The sequence below is a fragment of the Larimichthys crocea genome, chromosome XIII (genome assembly GCF_000972845.2).
Source record: "Larimichthys crocea isolate SSNF chromosome XIII, L_crocea_2.0, whole genome shotgun sequence".
NCBI classification, from domain to species: domain Eukaryota; kingdom Metazoa; phylum Chordata; class Actinopteri; family Sciaenidae; genus Larimichthys; species Larimichthys crocea.
The window spans coordinates 2,993,125-3,005,624 of NC_040023.1; the positions used below are offsets into that span (position 1 = coordinate 2,993,125).

Genomic DNA, 12,500 nt, shown 5'->3' on the forward strand with positions numbered 1-12,500 from the left:
CATAACCACACATGCAAATGCTAATAACTATTAATTACGCCTCTTTATTGCCTTATAAAAGATATTCTTCAACTGAAGGATCCAAAGAACAGAAGTAAACGAACACACCATGTTCACCTGCTGTATTTATTGTTTTGTTTTTAAACTTAAAAACCTAAATTGGTTTCATTGCTGGGGGTCTTTTGGAGGGGGTGGGGACAATTAGGGAGTCATGGGTGATTGGCCAGAGCTGGCTAGACTTGCCCTTAGACTGCGCGGTGATTGGTCAGGCTTAAGCAGGTCCCGCCCACGGGTGGTGCCTTGAACCTGCTGTATGTTGAAGCGTTGCGTTCAACCAGTGTTGAGTTTAGAGGGTCTCTCTCCACCAGGGTGACAAGTCCGACTACAGGAGCAACCGAGAAGAGGGGACATAACTGCCTGTGTGAAGAAAAAGAAAAAAAAACTCAATACTGGATATTTAACTCACCCTGGGGTTTGGATTAACTTAAAAAAAAAAGAAGAAAAAAAAAGAAACACTCTTTTTTTAGTTTTTATTTTTAATTTGCTTTAGAAGACACAGTCAACTCGAAGACAATGGGATCCCAGGCATCTAAGGGTGATGTGGCCGCGGAGGGAAACGCCGCCGCCGCTGATGCTGCAGCTGTCAAAACCAACGGACAGGTAATTACACTCGCTCTCTTATATATATATGCATATATTTTATTAAATAAAACACAAGTAGGGATTGATTAAAGTGGAATTTCTCACATGAAAACAGCGCTGTGGCGATATTTAATCGACGTTGGGGTTGATGAAACTTGAACGTGAGGACATTTTGGGCAGGTCAGGTGGGGCTTTTTTTTTTTCCTTTTATTTTAAAGCATCGTTGTCTCCTGCTGAAGAAATTACAAAATGAGCTGATGTTTCTGATGATGTTTGTCGATGTAGGTTTAGAGAAAAGTGTGTGTGTGTTTTTTCTCTTTCTTTTATTTGTGACCCAAAATCAACGCGCAACGTGTGTGACGGTGCCAGGCTGAAAGGGGGAGGGGGGCATCTCGGGCGCACGTAGGCAGTCTACTACTCCTCCCTGCTTAAAATTCAAGCCTGGCTGTCGTCTAGTTACATATTTTACAACCAGGGACTTTCTAAAAAAAATGATATCAGAGAGGAGGGATCGCTTTCAGTTTGATGCTTGAGTCTATTATTGGGGTTATTATGCATGCAAATTGATATTATATGCTAATTACACCCATTAGGGGCTGAAAAAAAATAGTCCCTCTCCAGTAGACTTTGTGTTGATTTGACATTTTAAACTAGAAGTTAGTTATTTGGGTAAAAAAAACACACAAAAAAAACATAAGTGTTTCCATCCCTCCATCGATGAGCCCCAGTCTTGTCTTTGTTAAGCCGATGTCTGTCTGGTACCTCAGGCGGTGTGTGAGGAGCTACCGCCGCCTGTCGCCTGATTAGATTACTGCAAGGCGTCGGCTCTGAGCCCGGCGACACGGTGGTTAATTGATGAGCACGACGATGCTCTGGAAATGAATGAGTAATGAATGTTGAAAATAGGTCCTCTTTGTGTTCAGTGAGGTTTTTTAAGTGTAAATGTGATTTTCTGTGTCAGAAGGTGAAGCTTTGCAAACACTTATTTTGTCTCAACCCCCCCTTTTCAGGAGAATGGACATGTGAAAACCAATGGTGATGTCTCTACAAAGCCTGATGGAGACGCTGCCGCCACCAATGGCTCAGCCGAGGCGGCGAAGGAGCCTGAAGCCGGAGCAGGAGGCGACGCTATCGAGCCGGCGCCCGCTGCAGATGGCGAGGCGGCCAAACCCGAAGGCGAGGCTGCGGCTAAGGAGACCCCCAAAAAGAAGAAGAAGAAGTTCTCCCTGAAGAAGTCCTTCAACTTCAAGCTCAATCTGAAGAAGAGCAAGAAGAGCGAGGCCGTCAAGGAGGAGGCGCCCGCCGCTGCCGCCGCCACCCCGGCCGAGGAGAAGCCTGCTGAGAACGGAGCTGCCGCTCCTGCGGAGGAGGAGAAGAAAGAGGAGGTGAAGGAGGAAGCAGCAGTCGCCGCCGCCGCTCCGGCTGAGACCCCAAAGGCAGAGGAGGGGGCGGCTAAAGAGGAGGCCCCCAAAGAGGAGGCCAAGGAGGCAGCTGCTCCGGCCCCTGAGGCCACGAAACCAACAGAGGAGAGCAGCTCGACCCCCGCTCCCTCTGAAAAGAAAGAGTGATTGTACGTTTAGCTCACAATGAACTGGGTGAACTGTTTTTCAAGAGAGAGAGAGAGAAAATTTAAGAGTATATATATATATTTATATATATGTGTGTATATGTATACATATGTATATGGATATATGTATATGTAAATATATACACATGTATGTGAGAGACTCCTTTGACGTGCCACTTTTCGTCATGATAACAAGACGACAGACTAGATTCACTAGATCACTTCCCTGGTTACTGCTCGACATCTGGACCCGGACTGAGTTTTAGGCTGTGGGTTGGTCGCTGTGTGGAAGAAATGGATTTTAATGGCTAGTATGCGAGCAAAATGACACCATGAAGTATAGACGGATGAAGGATCGGACGGAGGAGAATGGAGTCAGAGCATCTTTTCCCTAAAAATCTGCAGATCAAGATGCCTCCCCGCTGAAGGAATGAAGCTAGATGAGATGCTAGGACACCACCACCACTTGAAATGACTGTTGAATAAATAATAAAAAATGAAAAAATGAAATCAGAAAATTAAAGAGACTCGCCAACTTTTTACATTCCTATATTTTAACCCAAATTTGAAGTATTTTGTGGTGTATTATAGAGAACCATCTTAAAGATTCAGAGAAGCTATTACTTGTTTGTTTAAAGAAAAAAAAAAATAGACAACTTTGATTTTTACCTTACTATGAAAAAAAAAAAAGAACACTTAAGCTTGCTATGTTCACTGTTGCGGTTTGATATGAAGCAGAGTTGTTTATCTGTCGTGTGTGAGCCTGAATCTGCTTTGTCTCTGTAAATACATTGGACTGATTTCTGTTCTTTATTTTGCTGAAATAATGTTGACAGATGTTACTGGTTTTATTGTAAAGTTGATAATGGTAAATAAATGTTGGTTACCTGCCCGTTTATGCGTCTTCGCTGTTATTCACACCCATTACATTTGTCACTACAAAAGTATTATGCTTTAATGAAAGGAGCCTGTTATATTCAAAGTGTAAATTTAAATGAAAGTAACTCATCCAATAAATGGAGTTGACATTTGACACTTTTGATGTCCGCACATATCGACAAATTAAGGTATAAAGAAAGAGAAACACTGGATCAGCTGCACCATTTCCCTCCATATGGTAGATCATTTTAACTAGATTTTTACAATGATATTGATTTAACATTATTGCAGTAGTCTTCTACTTGTCACACTTAATTTGACCATTTACCATCTCCTAATGTCCTATTGTCTCATAACTGTCACTTGTAGCTACAGTTAATCAGCCCAAGTCTCATAGTTTTGCTTTAATATGGCCGCCCTTCTTCAAGAGATGTAACATTAGCCAGACATTTAACCCCAGGTTACAGTGCATGGTTAGACACATTACAGTGGAAATAATAAGGTGTACTAGTGCTGTATATTAGCACTAATACAATACTATCGGTTGATATCTAAAATCTGAATAAGCCAAACTTTGACATCAATAAAGTTTTATTCCACTCACTCATGTAATTATTAGCCATTATATGATATGTACTCACTGTGACCCAGCTCCAAACAAATATAAAAAACAAACACAATGATCCACCGCTGATTATACAAGCGAAAGCTCAGTATTTTAAATCGATAAGATTTCTGTCACTCCCCTCCGCAAGTCACACAGGTCATTCTGTGATTCTCTGTGAAACACCCACGTTTGGAGCTGATTGGTTTGGAGGTAATTGAACACAATAACACTACCATGTTAGCTCCGATGACCCCCCTGGCCCTCTATTAGTCTTATGGGCCTGAGATCAGCACCATTACCTCCTTCCAACTCTCAACGCTGCACTTCTCTGTCACCCTTGCAATATTTCCTCTATTTGAAGGAACATGGCTAACTGAGCACAGCAGTCCTGCTGTGGGTGAACTGACCTAGTTCACATGGTGATATGATGAGTTGAGACCTGAGCTACATTTGGACGCAGTCTTCCAACAATTAGGATTTTCTTTTTTTTCTTTTTTCTTTTTTTAAATCAAAGCCGTAGCTCCACATTGATTGAGCCTCTTGAAGCTAGACAATGTGTTAACCTCAAACTGATTTATTTAATTGTAAGTGTCTTTAAATACCATAGTAAAATCACAAATTACATCATTCTTCCACATTTCTTTGCGCTGTAAGCTGGCAAGCAGGTACAGTAAGCTATAAATTATATGAATGGCTCCTCCACAAGGAGTTAACCTTTCCAGCGTATCTTTGCTCTATATATCATTGTTCTGTTTGCACAGCGTACTATACATAAGATTCTGTGAGTGATCAGTTCAGGGGTGCAGGATTTCTCATTCAGCGATGACAGGTCTGTGTGCAGAGATCTGGAAGTTACGAGCCCAACACGAAGTGATCTTACAACGACACCCGGTGGCCGTTATGTGGAAAGCCACAAAGCTGATCACCTATTGTCTGGTTGCTCAATCTGTTCCAGTACTTCTTAAGAGGCTGGAATGACTGCTAAGCCTGCATCAATATGCATAATCAGTCCCATTGTACACAAACAGGACAATGAGCGCTTACTTGACCTACTTTTACATCTTGTGCATTGTTCAAATTAAGTGTATAAACACACAGAAATGACCACGAACATGCATCTGTACATGTTTCTGTCTTATTAGTTGACATTTAGTAAATATAACTAGTTACAAATGTCTAGTTGCAACCAACTGAATACCGCTTGCCTCACCCTCTCCTTCCAAGTGTGAACCATGAAAAACTCATGAAAAATAGAAAAGTCCTATCTACAGCCGAGTTTTTTGTCCGTCCTTAGCTCATAGACACATTGCAGACTCCATTAAGAGGACCCACTTCCTCTGTTCATAAAAAAGGCACAATCTGAAGGTCATAAAAACATAAAGATTCTTATTTCTGGGTTAATATACACAAATTAAAACATAGCTATGCTTATTATATATCATTTATGCCAGTGGATCTCTTTAAATGTTACACACTGGAGCTTTAAATAAAACTGGGTCAAGAAAACATCAATAAATGGAGAGTAACTCCGTCTATACCTACTATATTAACTTTATAAGGCTGACATAAAGATTTAGGATGATTCAAGTCATGGCTGTTACTGATTTGAAATAATCAACAAATAAATAGAAATCATTGTAAAATTCTATAAAACAATGGTGTTGCTGTGTGGCTGCAGGATGGGAAGTCCTTTACTTTTATACCCACGTCCTCCGTGTGTCCTCTTGAGGACAAGTTTTGAGGGGCGGCAGAAGGGATTGGGTTTTGGAACCGGAGAGTAGCTGTTTCAAGTCCAGGATGGTACCGAAAGTACCCTTGAGCAAGGAAACAAAGCCGCTACGTGGCTGCACATCACTCCATTGTCTCTCTAAATTTGCATGTCTATGAGCCCTTTGCGTGCATCTATTATACTCACAGGGGTCAGAGGGGGTCAACACGAAATGAGTTCAACTTTAACTTCAACTTTATTTATTTATATAGTGCCTTTCATACAGAATTGTAGCCCAAAGTGCTTCACAGAGCAGAGTAAAAACAGAAATAGACAACAACTAACACTTCTTAAGGCAACAGAGCAGTTGCATGAAAAAAATAGAGATTAGAAGAAAAATTAAGACCTATAGGGTAAAAAAGCATAATTTACGAACAGTTGCAGTAAAAATAGATAAGACCTGTATAGTAAATAAGCACCAGAGATAAAAGATGGTGTAATCCTGGTCACATCACAACCAAAGAACAGCTCTGTAGCCCACCATACTATCTGCTGAGAGACATCCCACATGTCAGCATCGCTGCAAACCCAACATCTGCCTGCAGCAACATACACGCCCTCCTCCATTCACCTGTCTGTCCACTCCGCCCGTCTCACCACCATGGAGCACCAGAGCTTTCAGCCGCTCTGGCCCCAGCTCTGGAACTCTTTACCCCTTCCGTCATAAGAGACATCAACTCACTCTCACAATCAAGTCTGCACTTCAAACCCACCTGTTTATAATTGCCTTTTCCATCTGATTCAATTGCATTGCCCTATTTTAACCTGTTTTTAATTGTTGTATTCTTGTAATTTGGTATGCTTTTTGTTTGTTTCTGTTATTTGCTGTCTACTCTTATTTATTGTAAGGAGTCTTTGGGTGACAGAAAGGCGCCTATGAAATAAAATGTATTATTATTATTATTATTATTAAAAGTAACTTGGATTAGAGAGATGGCACTTGACATTGGCACTTCACTTGACTGTCCGGAGTGGACAGTCAAGTGAATGGAGGAGGGCGTGTGTGATGCTGCAGGCAGATGTTGGGTTTGCAGCGATGCTGACATGTGGGATCTCTCTCAGCAGATAGTATGGTGGGCTATGTTACATTAGAAAAGCTAACCTATGTAATCAGGGGTAAAGCACAGGAATTTGAAGAGGTGTGGGCACCCTTGATGGACTTTCTCAGGCAGTGGTAGATTATATCTATTTGTAGGGATATTGACATTTTTATTTTATTTGATTTATTATTATTATTTTAGGTGGGTATGTATGTTTGTGTGCGTGTTTATCTTTATTTGTATTTTTTTTTGTATGTATGTGAAGTTCGCCTGCATTTGCATTGTACAACTTGTGTGGTATGTGTCAATGTGTTTTGTAGTTTCTTATTAAAAATTAATTAAAAAAAACATTGTTCAAAAGTAACAGGGAGTGATCAGGCCATAGAAACCTCAGCAGTGAATGACCTTAGGTAAAAGCCAGGTTGTTTTTTAAGAGTGATCATCTGCTTGTTTGATTTGCTGACCATCAGTTGAATCAAACACTTGTGTGTGTGTGTGTGTGTGTGTGTGTGTGTGTGTGTGTGTGTGCTGCTGTGTCTAGACACCGTCTGTCTGGTTGCAGCTGCAACAACCTCGGCGGTCCTTCGGTTTGTAATACCGGCGCCTCCCAGCCGGGCGGTTAAACACCTGTGATTGGTCGACGAACAGCTCAACGCGAGTTCCCGCCCCCCTCCCCGGTGCAAGAGAGGAACCCGGTGGGCACGAAACAGTGGGACACAAACGGTGTAAAATGGCGCTGTCTCAAGGAACAAAGAAGAAAGTTTGCTATTATTATGACGGTAAGTATGCAGCACGTGCACCTCGGTTTGCGTACGGTAGAAGCGGAGGCGCGTGTGGATGTTTCCGCGTGCGTTTATACAAGTGTGCCTCGCGAGCTAGGTAGCTAGCCGGCGTAGCATGCTAAAGGCTAGCTCGCTAACTAGCCTGTGTTAGCTCGTTACGTGCTGTGCTTCAGGCAGCTGTCAGCTCCACCGAGATTTGTATCGTCTCTCAGCTTCACTGTGCGCTAACAAGGTGTTTTATTAAGATATTTAATTGTATGGTGATGTGTGCACGTAGTGACGGCTAACCGGCGCTAACACACACACACACACACACACTGCTGTTTCCCCAAACTTGATAACAACTTCCGAGTCTTAATTATTCAGCGAGAGGTTTTCATGCGATAACACTGCTGTTGAATAGCTGTTTTCTGTTATGCATAAACACTTTAAACAGCAGAAGCAGTAGCTGATGTTAAATGTGTTACTTTCACTTACTGGGACGTCAGGGTCACTGGTCCTGGATCAGCCTGTGTGGGTCAGGTAGCATGTGAATCATTAAAGCTACAGTCCACTCTTCATGTTTGGACTTTTCAGATTGGATGTGTTGCAGCTTTTGCAAGCAGTGAATGGAGTTTGGCGTGTAGTTCAGGGTTCCCACGGGTGCTTGAATTCCTTGAAAATGCTTGAATTTCAATTCAGTGTTTTCAAGGTTGGGAAAATGCTTGAAATTTGTGTGATGTCTATTTGTCACTGTTATTGCGCTATGGTAGTTACACAATACACCGCTCACAAGCTGAGAATACAAGCCAATTCACAATTAGTTAAAAATCAAAACAGTCAATCTACCACCATATGAAATAATGCTAATTAGACCCATATTATTATGCCATACAGTGGCACCGCTGCGCTTCCCATGACCATCATGGCAAACACAACTAGTAGGCTACCTATTTAAAGGTGCTGGAAAAATGGAAAAACTGGTGCTTGAAGGTGCTTGAAAAGTGCTTGAATTTGTTCATGAAAAAGGTGTGGGAACCCTGGTAGTTGTCTTCACGCTTCATCGTCATGGTTCTCAAACTGTCACATGAACTTGTCTTTTTTGTTTTCCCAGGCGATGTGGGGAACTACTACTATGGCCAGGGTCATCCCATGAAGCCCCACAGGATCCGCATGACCCACAACCTCCTCCTCAACTATGGCTTGTACAGGAAAATGGAGATCTACGTGAGTCGTTTGACTCCACACAAACCCCCCAACACATACATATATCGTGTCATTATTCCTCCGCGGTTACTTCGTAATCTCAAAAGCCACTTTTGACCGTGTTTACAGAGGCCACACAAAGCCAGCGGAGAGGAGATGACAAAATACCACAGCGACGACTACATCAAGTTCCTGAGGTCCATCCGACCAGACAACATGTCTGAGTATAGCAAACAGATGCAGAGATGTGAGTGTTTGCTTTTCCTCCAGCAGACTCTGAAGTATTCTCACCGTCCACACGCGTTCAAACTCTTTTGTCTTCTCGCCTCACAGTCAACGTCGGCGAGGACTGTCCGGTGTTTGACGGCCTGTTTGAGTTTTGCCAGCTCTCGACAGGCGGATCTGTCGGTATGTCATTCCAACCGCATTTCCCACAATACACGAGTGACAGTTAAGATACAAGGAGTGAAGCGTCGTATCATTAAAAAACAGTCATTGTTTATCAAAATAGTTAGTAGTTCTTAGATATTTGGCAATTAATTTTATAGCTGACGACTAATTAGGTAATTCTTGCAGCTATGCATGAATTTGGATTTCTTATTTTTTGATTATGCGGTCTCAGATTAAGTTAAATAGGATAATTAACTAAATAATTAACCACCATATGTGGTGGTCCTCACTGCAGAGAATGTGTGCTAAGAAAATCCGTATTCATATTATATCAAGGAGCAAAAACAAATAATTGTATGAACTTCATTAAATTATTGTAATGTCTCTCCAGCTGGGGCACTAAAGCTGAACAAGCAGCAGACAGACATCGCCATAAACTGGGCTGGCGGACTCCACCACGCCAAGAAGTCCGAGGCCTCAGGTTTCTGCTACGTCAACGACATCGTCCTGGCCATCCTCGAGCTGCTCAAGTAAGCCACTGCTTACTTTTTTTTCTTTCACCCATCTGTCAGGTTTTAGTTGCTTTTGGGCCACTGATGAAATCTGGCACGTACGTTCCAGGCGCGGATTAGCTGGATTACATCTACACCTGCCTGGAGCTTTATGTGTGATGCGCATTAAACAATTCCTCTCTCCATGCCAAACACTAGATCGCTGCCTACGTCATGTTCTCACAGTGTTTAAGCCTCTTTTAAGATGACTTTAAGTACCTTGTTGTGCTCACTTTTCTGTTTTCCAAACAAATTTGTCACGAGTTTTTTGGTTTGCGTGAGCGTTTATTTTGTTTTTTACTTTGATGTTAAGGGGCCAAATCATGTTTGGATTAGTGGATATTATATTAGGCCTCTTAAGATGTCTCGCCTCTCCTCTCTAGGTACCACCAGAGGGTCTTATACATAGACATCGACATCCACCACGGCGATGGAGTGGAGGAGGCCTTCTACACCACAGACAGAGTCATGACTGTCTCTTTCCACAAGTATGGTGAATACTTCCCTGGCACCGGAGACCTGAGGGTCAGTTTGTTTGTTCTAAAAGTTTCTACGGTCATCGACGTGTCTTGTGCTCATGTGGACAGCAATTCAATGATGTCTCCCATGTGTGCAGGACATCGGAGCTGGAAAAGGCAAGTACTATGCAGTGAACTACCCGCTAAGAGACGGTATTGATGACGAGTCCTATGAAGCCATCTTCAAACCTGTAAGTGCTTTTATTTGGGTACTGTGTGCTCATCAAAACCAGATGAGGGAGGTTGTTAATAAGTGTCTGTACATGCAGATCATGGCTAAAGTCATGGAGATGTACCAGCCGAGTGCCGTTGTACTCCAGTGTGGAGCTGATTCTCTCTCTGGCGACAGACTGGGCTGCTTCAATCTCACCATCAAAGGTATAAACACCCTTCACTCTCCCATGATGATCCTCAAAAGTGTTTTTCTACTTTCAAGATTTTAATGCGTGCGCTCTTCTAGGTCACGCCAAATGTGTGGAGTACATCAAAAGTTTCAACCTGCCCCTACTGATGCTGGGCGGTGGAGGCTACACCATCCGCAACGTGGCCCGTTGCTGGACCTATGAAACCGCCGTGGCCTTGGACTCCTCCATCCCCAACGAGCTGCCCTACAACGATTACTTTGAGTACTTCGGGCCCGACTTCAAGCTGCACATCAGCCCGTCCAACATGACCAACCAGAACACCAACGAATACCTGGAAAAGATCAAGCAGCGTCTGTTTGAAAACCTCCGCATGCTGCCTCACGCCCCCGGCGTGCAGATGCAGGCGATCCCGGAGGACGCCCCACACGCGGACAGCGGAGACGAAGATGAAGAGGACCCCGACAAACGCGTCTCTAGTAAGAGATTTAGACAGGATCTAAGGAAACAGTCACACGTACACATGGGTATGTTAATGTGTTGATGGTTTGTGTGCGTCCTGTTTCAGTCCGCGCCCACGACAAGAGGATAGCTTGCGAGGAGGAGTTTTCTGACTCCGAGGACGAGGCGGAGGGGCAGGGAGGAGGCCGCAGGAATGCAGCCAACCACAAGAAGGTGAAACGGGTGAAGAAGGAGGAAGAGAAAGAAGGAGAGGAAAAGAAAGGTAAGACTTGTCCCCCCTCTCCCTCTCTCTTGAATTTGGCGCTGTATCAACAAACATAATAACCACTTGTTTTGTTTTTTTGCCCCCTAGAAGTGAAGGAGGAGGAGAAGGAGGAAGAGAAGATGGACACGTCGGGGTAATTGTAGTTTTACATTAAAACTATTTTTAGAATATTTGAGTTAAATATTCTTTAACGTGATAATTTACCATCGTCAGCCACTACTAGTTGACGAATAGCTGATTGGCTCTTACCCTGTATTGTAAATCACACCTCGTTCTGCTGGATGAACTTTATGCATTGTACAGAGAAAATAACAAGTTTTCATATCGGCGCACGTTGGATAACACACGCAGATAGATCCTGTCAAACCCTCATGGTCGAAGCTGTTACATAGACTGACCTGAACTGTTTGTGTTCCAGACCAAAAGAAGAGGTGAAGACCACTTGAAGACTGTCACAGGGTGAAATGGTTGCTTCGTACTGTTGTCCTCAAGCCCCCACTGATTCCTATAACTCTCCTGCTGCGACGATAGGACCCTTTTTGTACCCCTGTTTTATTATGTGTTCTTAGAAGCAAACCTGGTTCACACTGTATTATTTGTTTCAAAGCTGAAGCACCTGTCGAGCGGGCTGCATATCCCAGCATCACTTTAGCATGGATTCCTGATGGAGGATTTGCCCCTTACTGTTCCGTGTGAACACCACCCAGCTGGACCTCAGCTGTCGTGTGAACCAGGTCTGCTTTAACGTGAAGAAAACCACCCGAGTTGTTACTGTTCCTGTCACGGCATTTCAGATTTTAAGCAGGTTTTGTGGGGCTTGCGCTGCAGAGACGCAGATGATTTCCAAGTCTAGCGTTCATATGTAAAAAGGCTTTTGTTAGTTTTTAAACATCTGTTTATGATACTGTTAGAATAACCAGCACCTCTGCAAACTGTTTGGCGTGCTGTTAATTTATCAGTGAATGCATGTTTGAAATGATCTCGCCTTCAGCATGTCGCTGATCTCAGCTCAGTAAGTTATTTTAAATCATGAACACACTGTCTGTCCCTTCAGCCCGCCTTCCTATGAATGTCTGGTTTTTGTTTTTTTAATATTCCTGTTATTTTTTCCTGCATTGTTTGTATGTTGAAGTAAGAATGTGTGTGAACCTCTCTGGAGGTTTATGTTGGGAAGTGACTGACTTATTTTAGATATTTTGTACCATTATACATAAATGTGGAGCGAGCTTGTGAACCGGCCCCTTTACATGTGGTTGTTCGGAGTTCTATCCTTGTGAAATGTTCATTATCATGACTTTGTTATAAAATAATAAAGAAAACAGATCAATGTTTTTCCTCTTGAGTTTCCAATTGGAAGAGAATGTGTTGGCAGTGTTCAATTTGCAAGACTATCTCTGAACTTGTAAAGAGTTCTCACAATGCTGATTGAGACATTTTGTTGCCTTGTACATAAACTGAAGTGGAAAGAATAATTTGCACCAA

At 42.8% G+C, this 12,500-nt stretch overlaps 2 protein-coding genes across 2 annotated transcripts; both read left to right on the forward strand.

Moving 5' to 3' along the window:
• The first annotated feature begins 317 nt into the window (after window positions 1–317).
• marcksl1b (MARCKS-like 1b) lies at window positions 318–3,105 on the forward strand. The gene is made up of 2 exons (XM_019259770.2): window positions 318–660; window positions 1,653–3,105. The coding sequence occupies exons 1-2, from the start codon at window positions 574–576 to the stop codon at window positions 2,208–2,210; spliced, it is 645 nt and encodes a 214-aa protein (XP_019115315.2). The 5' UTR covers window positions 318–573; the 3' UTR covers window positions 2,211–3,105.
• Window positions 3,106–7,129: 4,024 nt separating this feature from the next.
• Window positions 7,130–12,350, forward strand: hdac1 (histone deacetylase 1). Its single transcript, XM_010733143.3, has 12 exons — window positions 7,130–7,282; window positions 8,379–8,491; window positions 8,600–8,717; window positions 8,804–8,878; window positions 9,252–9,390; window positions 9,795–9,936; window positions 10,028–10,120; window positions 10,199–10,307; window positions 10,390–10,770; window positions 10,860–11,015; window positions 11,106–11,151; window positions 11,437–12,350. Exons 1-12 carry the CDS (start codon window positions 7,234–7,236, stop codon window positions 11,462–11,464), a joined length of 1,449 nt encoding a protein of 482 aa, XP_010731445.1. The 5' UTR covers window positions 7,130–7,233; the 3' UTR covers window positions 11,465–12,350.
• The last annotated feature ends 150 nt before the right edge of the window (window positions 12,351–12,500 follow it).

Bases quoted from the DNA above. Each gene is read 5' to 3' on its own strand.
- hdac1 (XM_010733143.3), top strand. From the start codon at position 7,234: ATGGCGCTGTCTCAAGGAACAAAGAAGAAAGTTTGCTATTATTATGAC. The intron at 8,718-8,803 runs GTGAGTGTTTGC...CTCGCCTCACAG, and splicing joins TAGCAAACAGATGCAGAGAT to TCAACGTCGGCGAGGACTGT. The intron at 10,121-10,198 runs GTAAGTGCTTTT...CTGTACATGCAG, and splicing joins ATGAAGCCATCTTCAAACCT to ATCATGGCTAAAGTCATGGA.
- marcksl1b (XM_019259770.2), top strand. From the start codon at position 574: ATGGGATCCCAGGCATCTAAGGGTGATGTGGCCGCGGAGGGAAACGCC. The intron at 661-1,652 runs GTAATTACACTC...CCCCCTTTTCAG, and splicing joins CTGTCAAAACCAACGGACAG to GAGAATGGACATGTGAAAAC.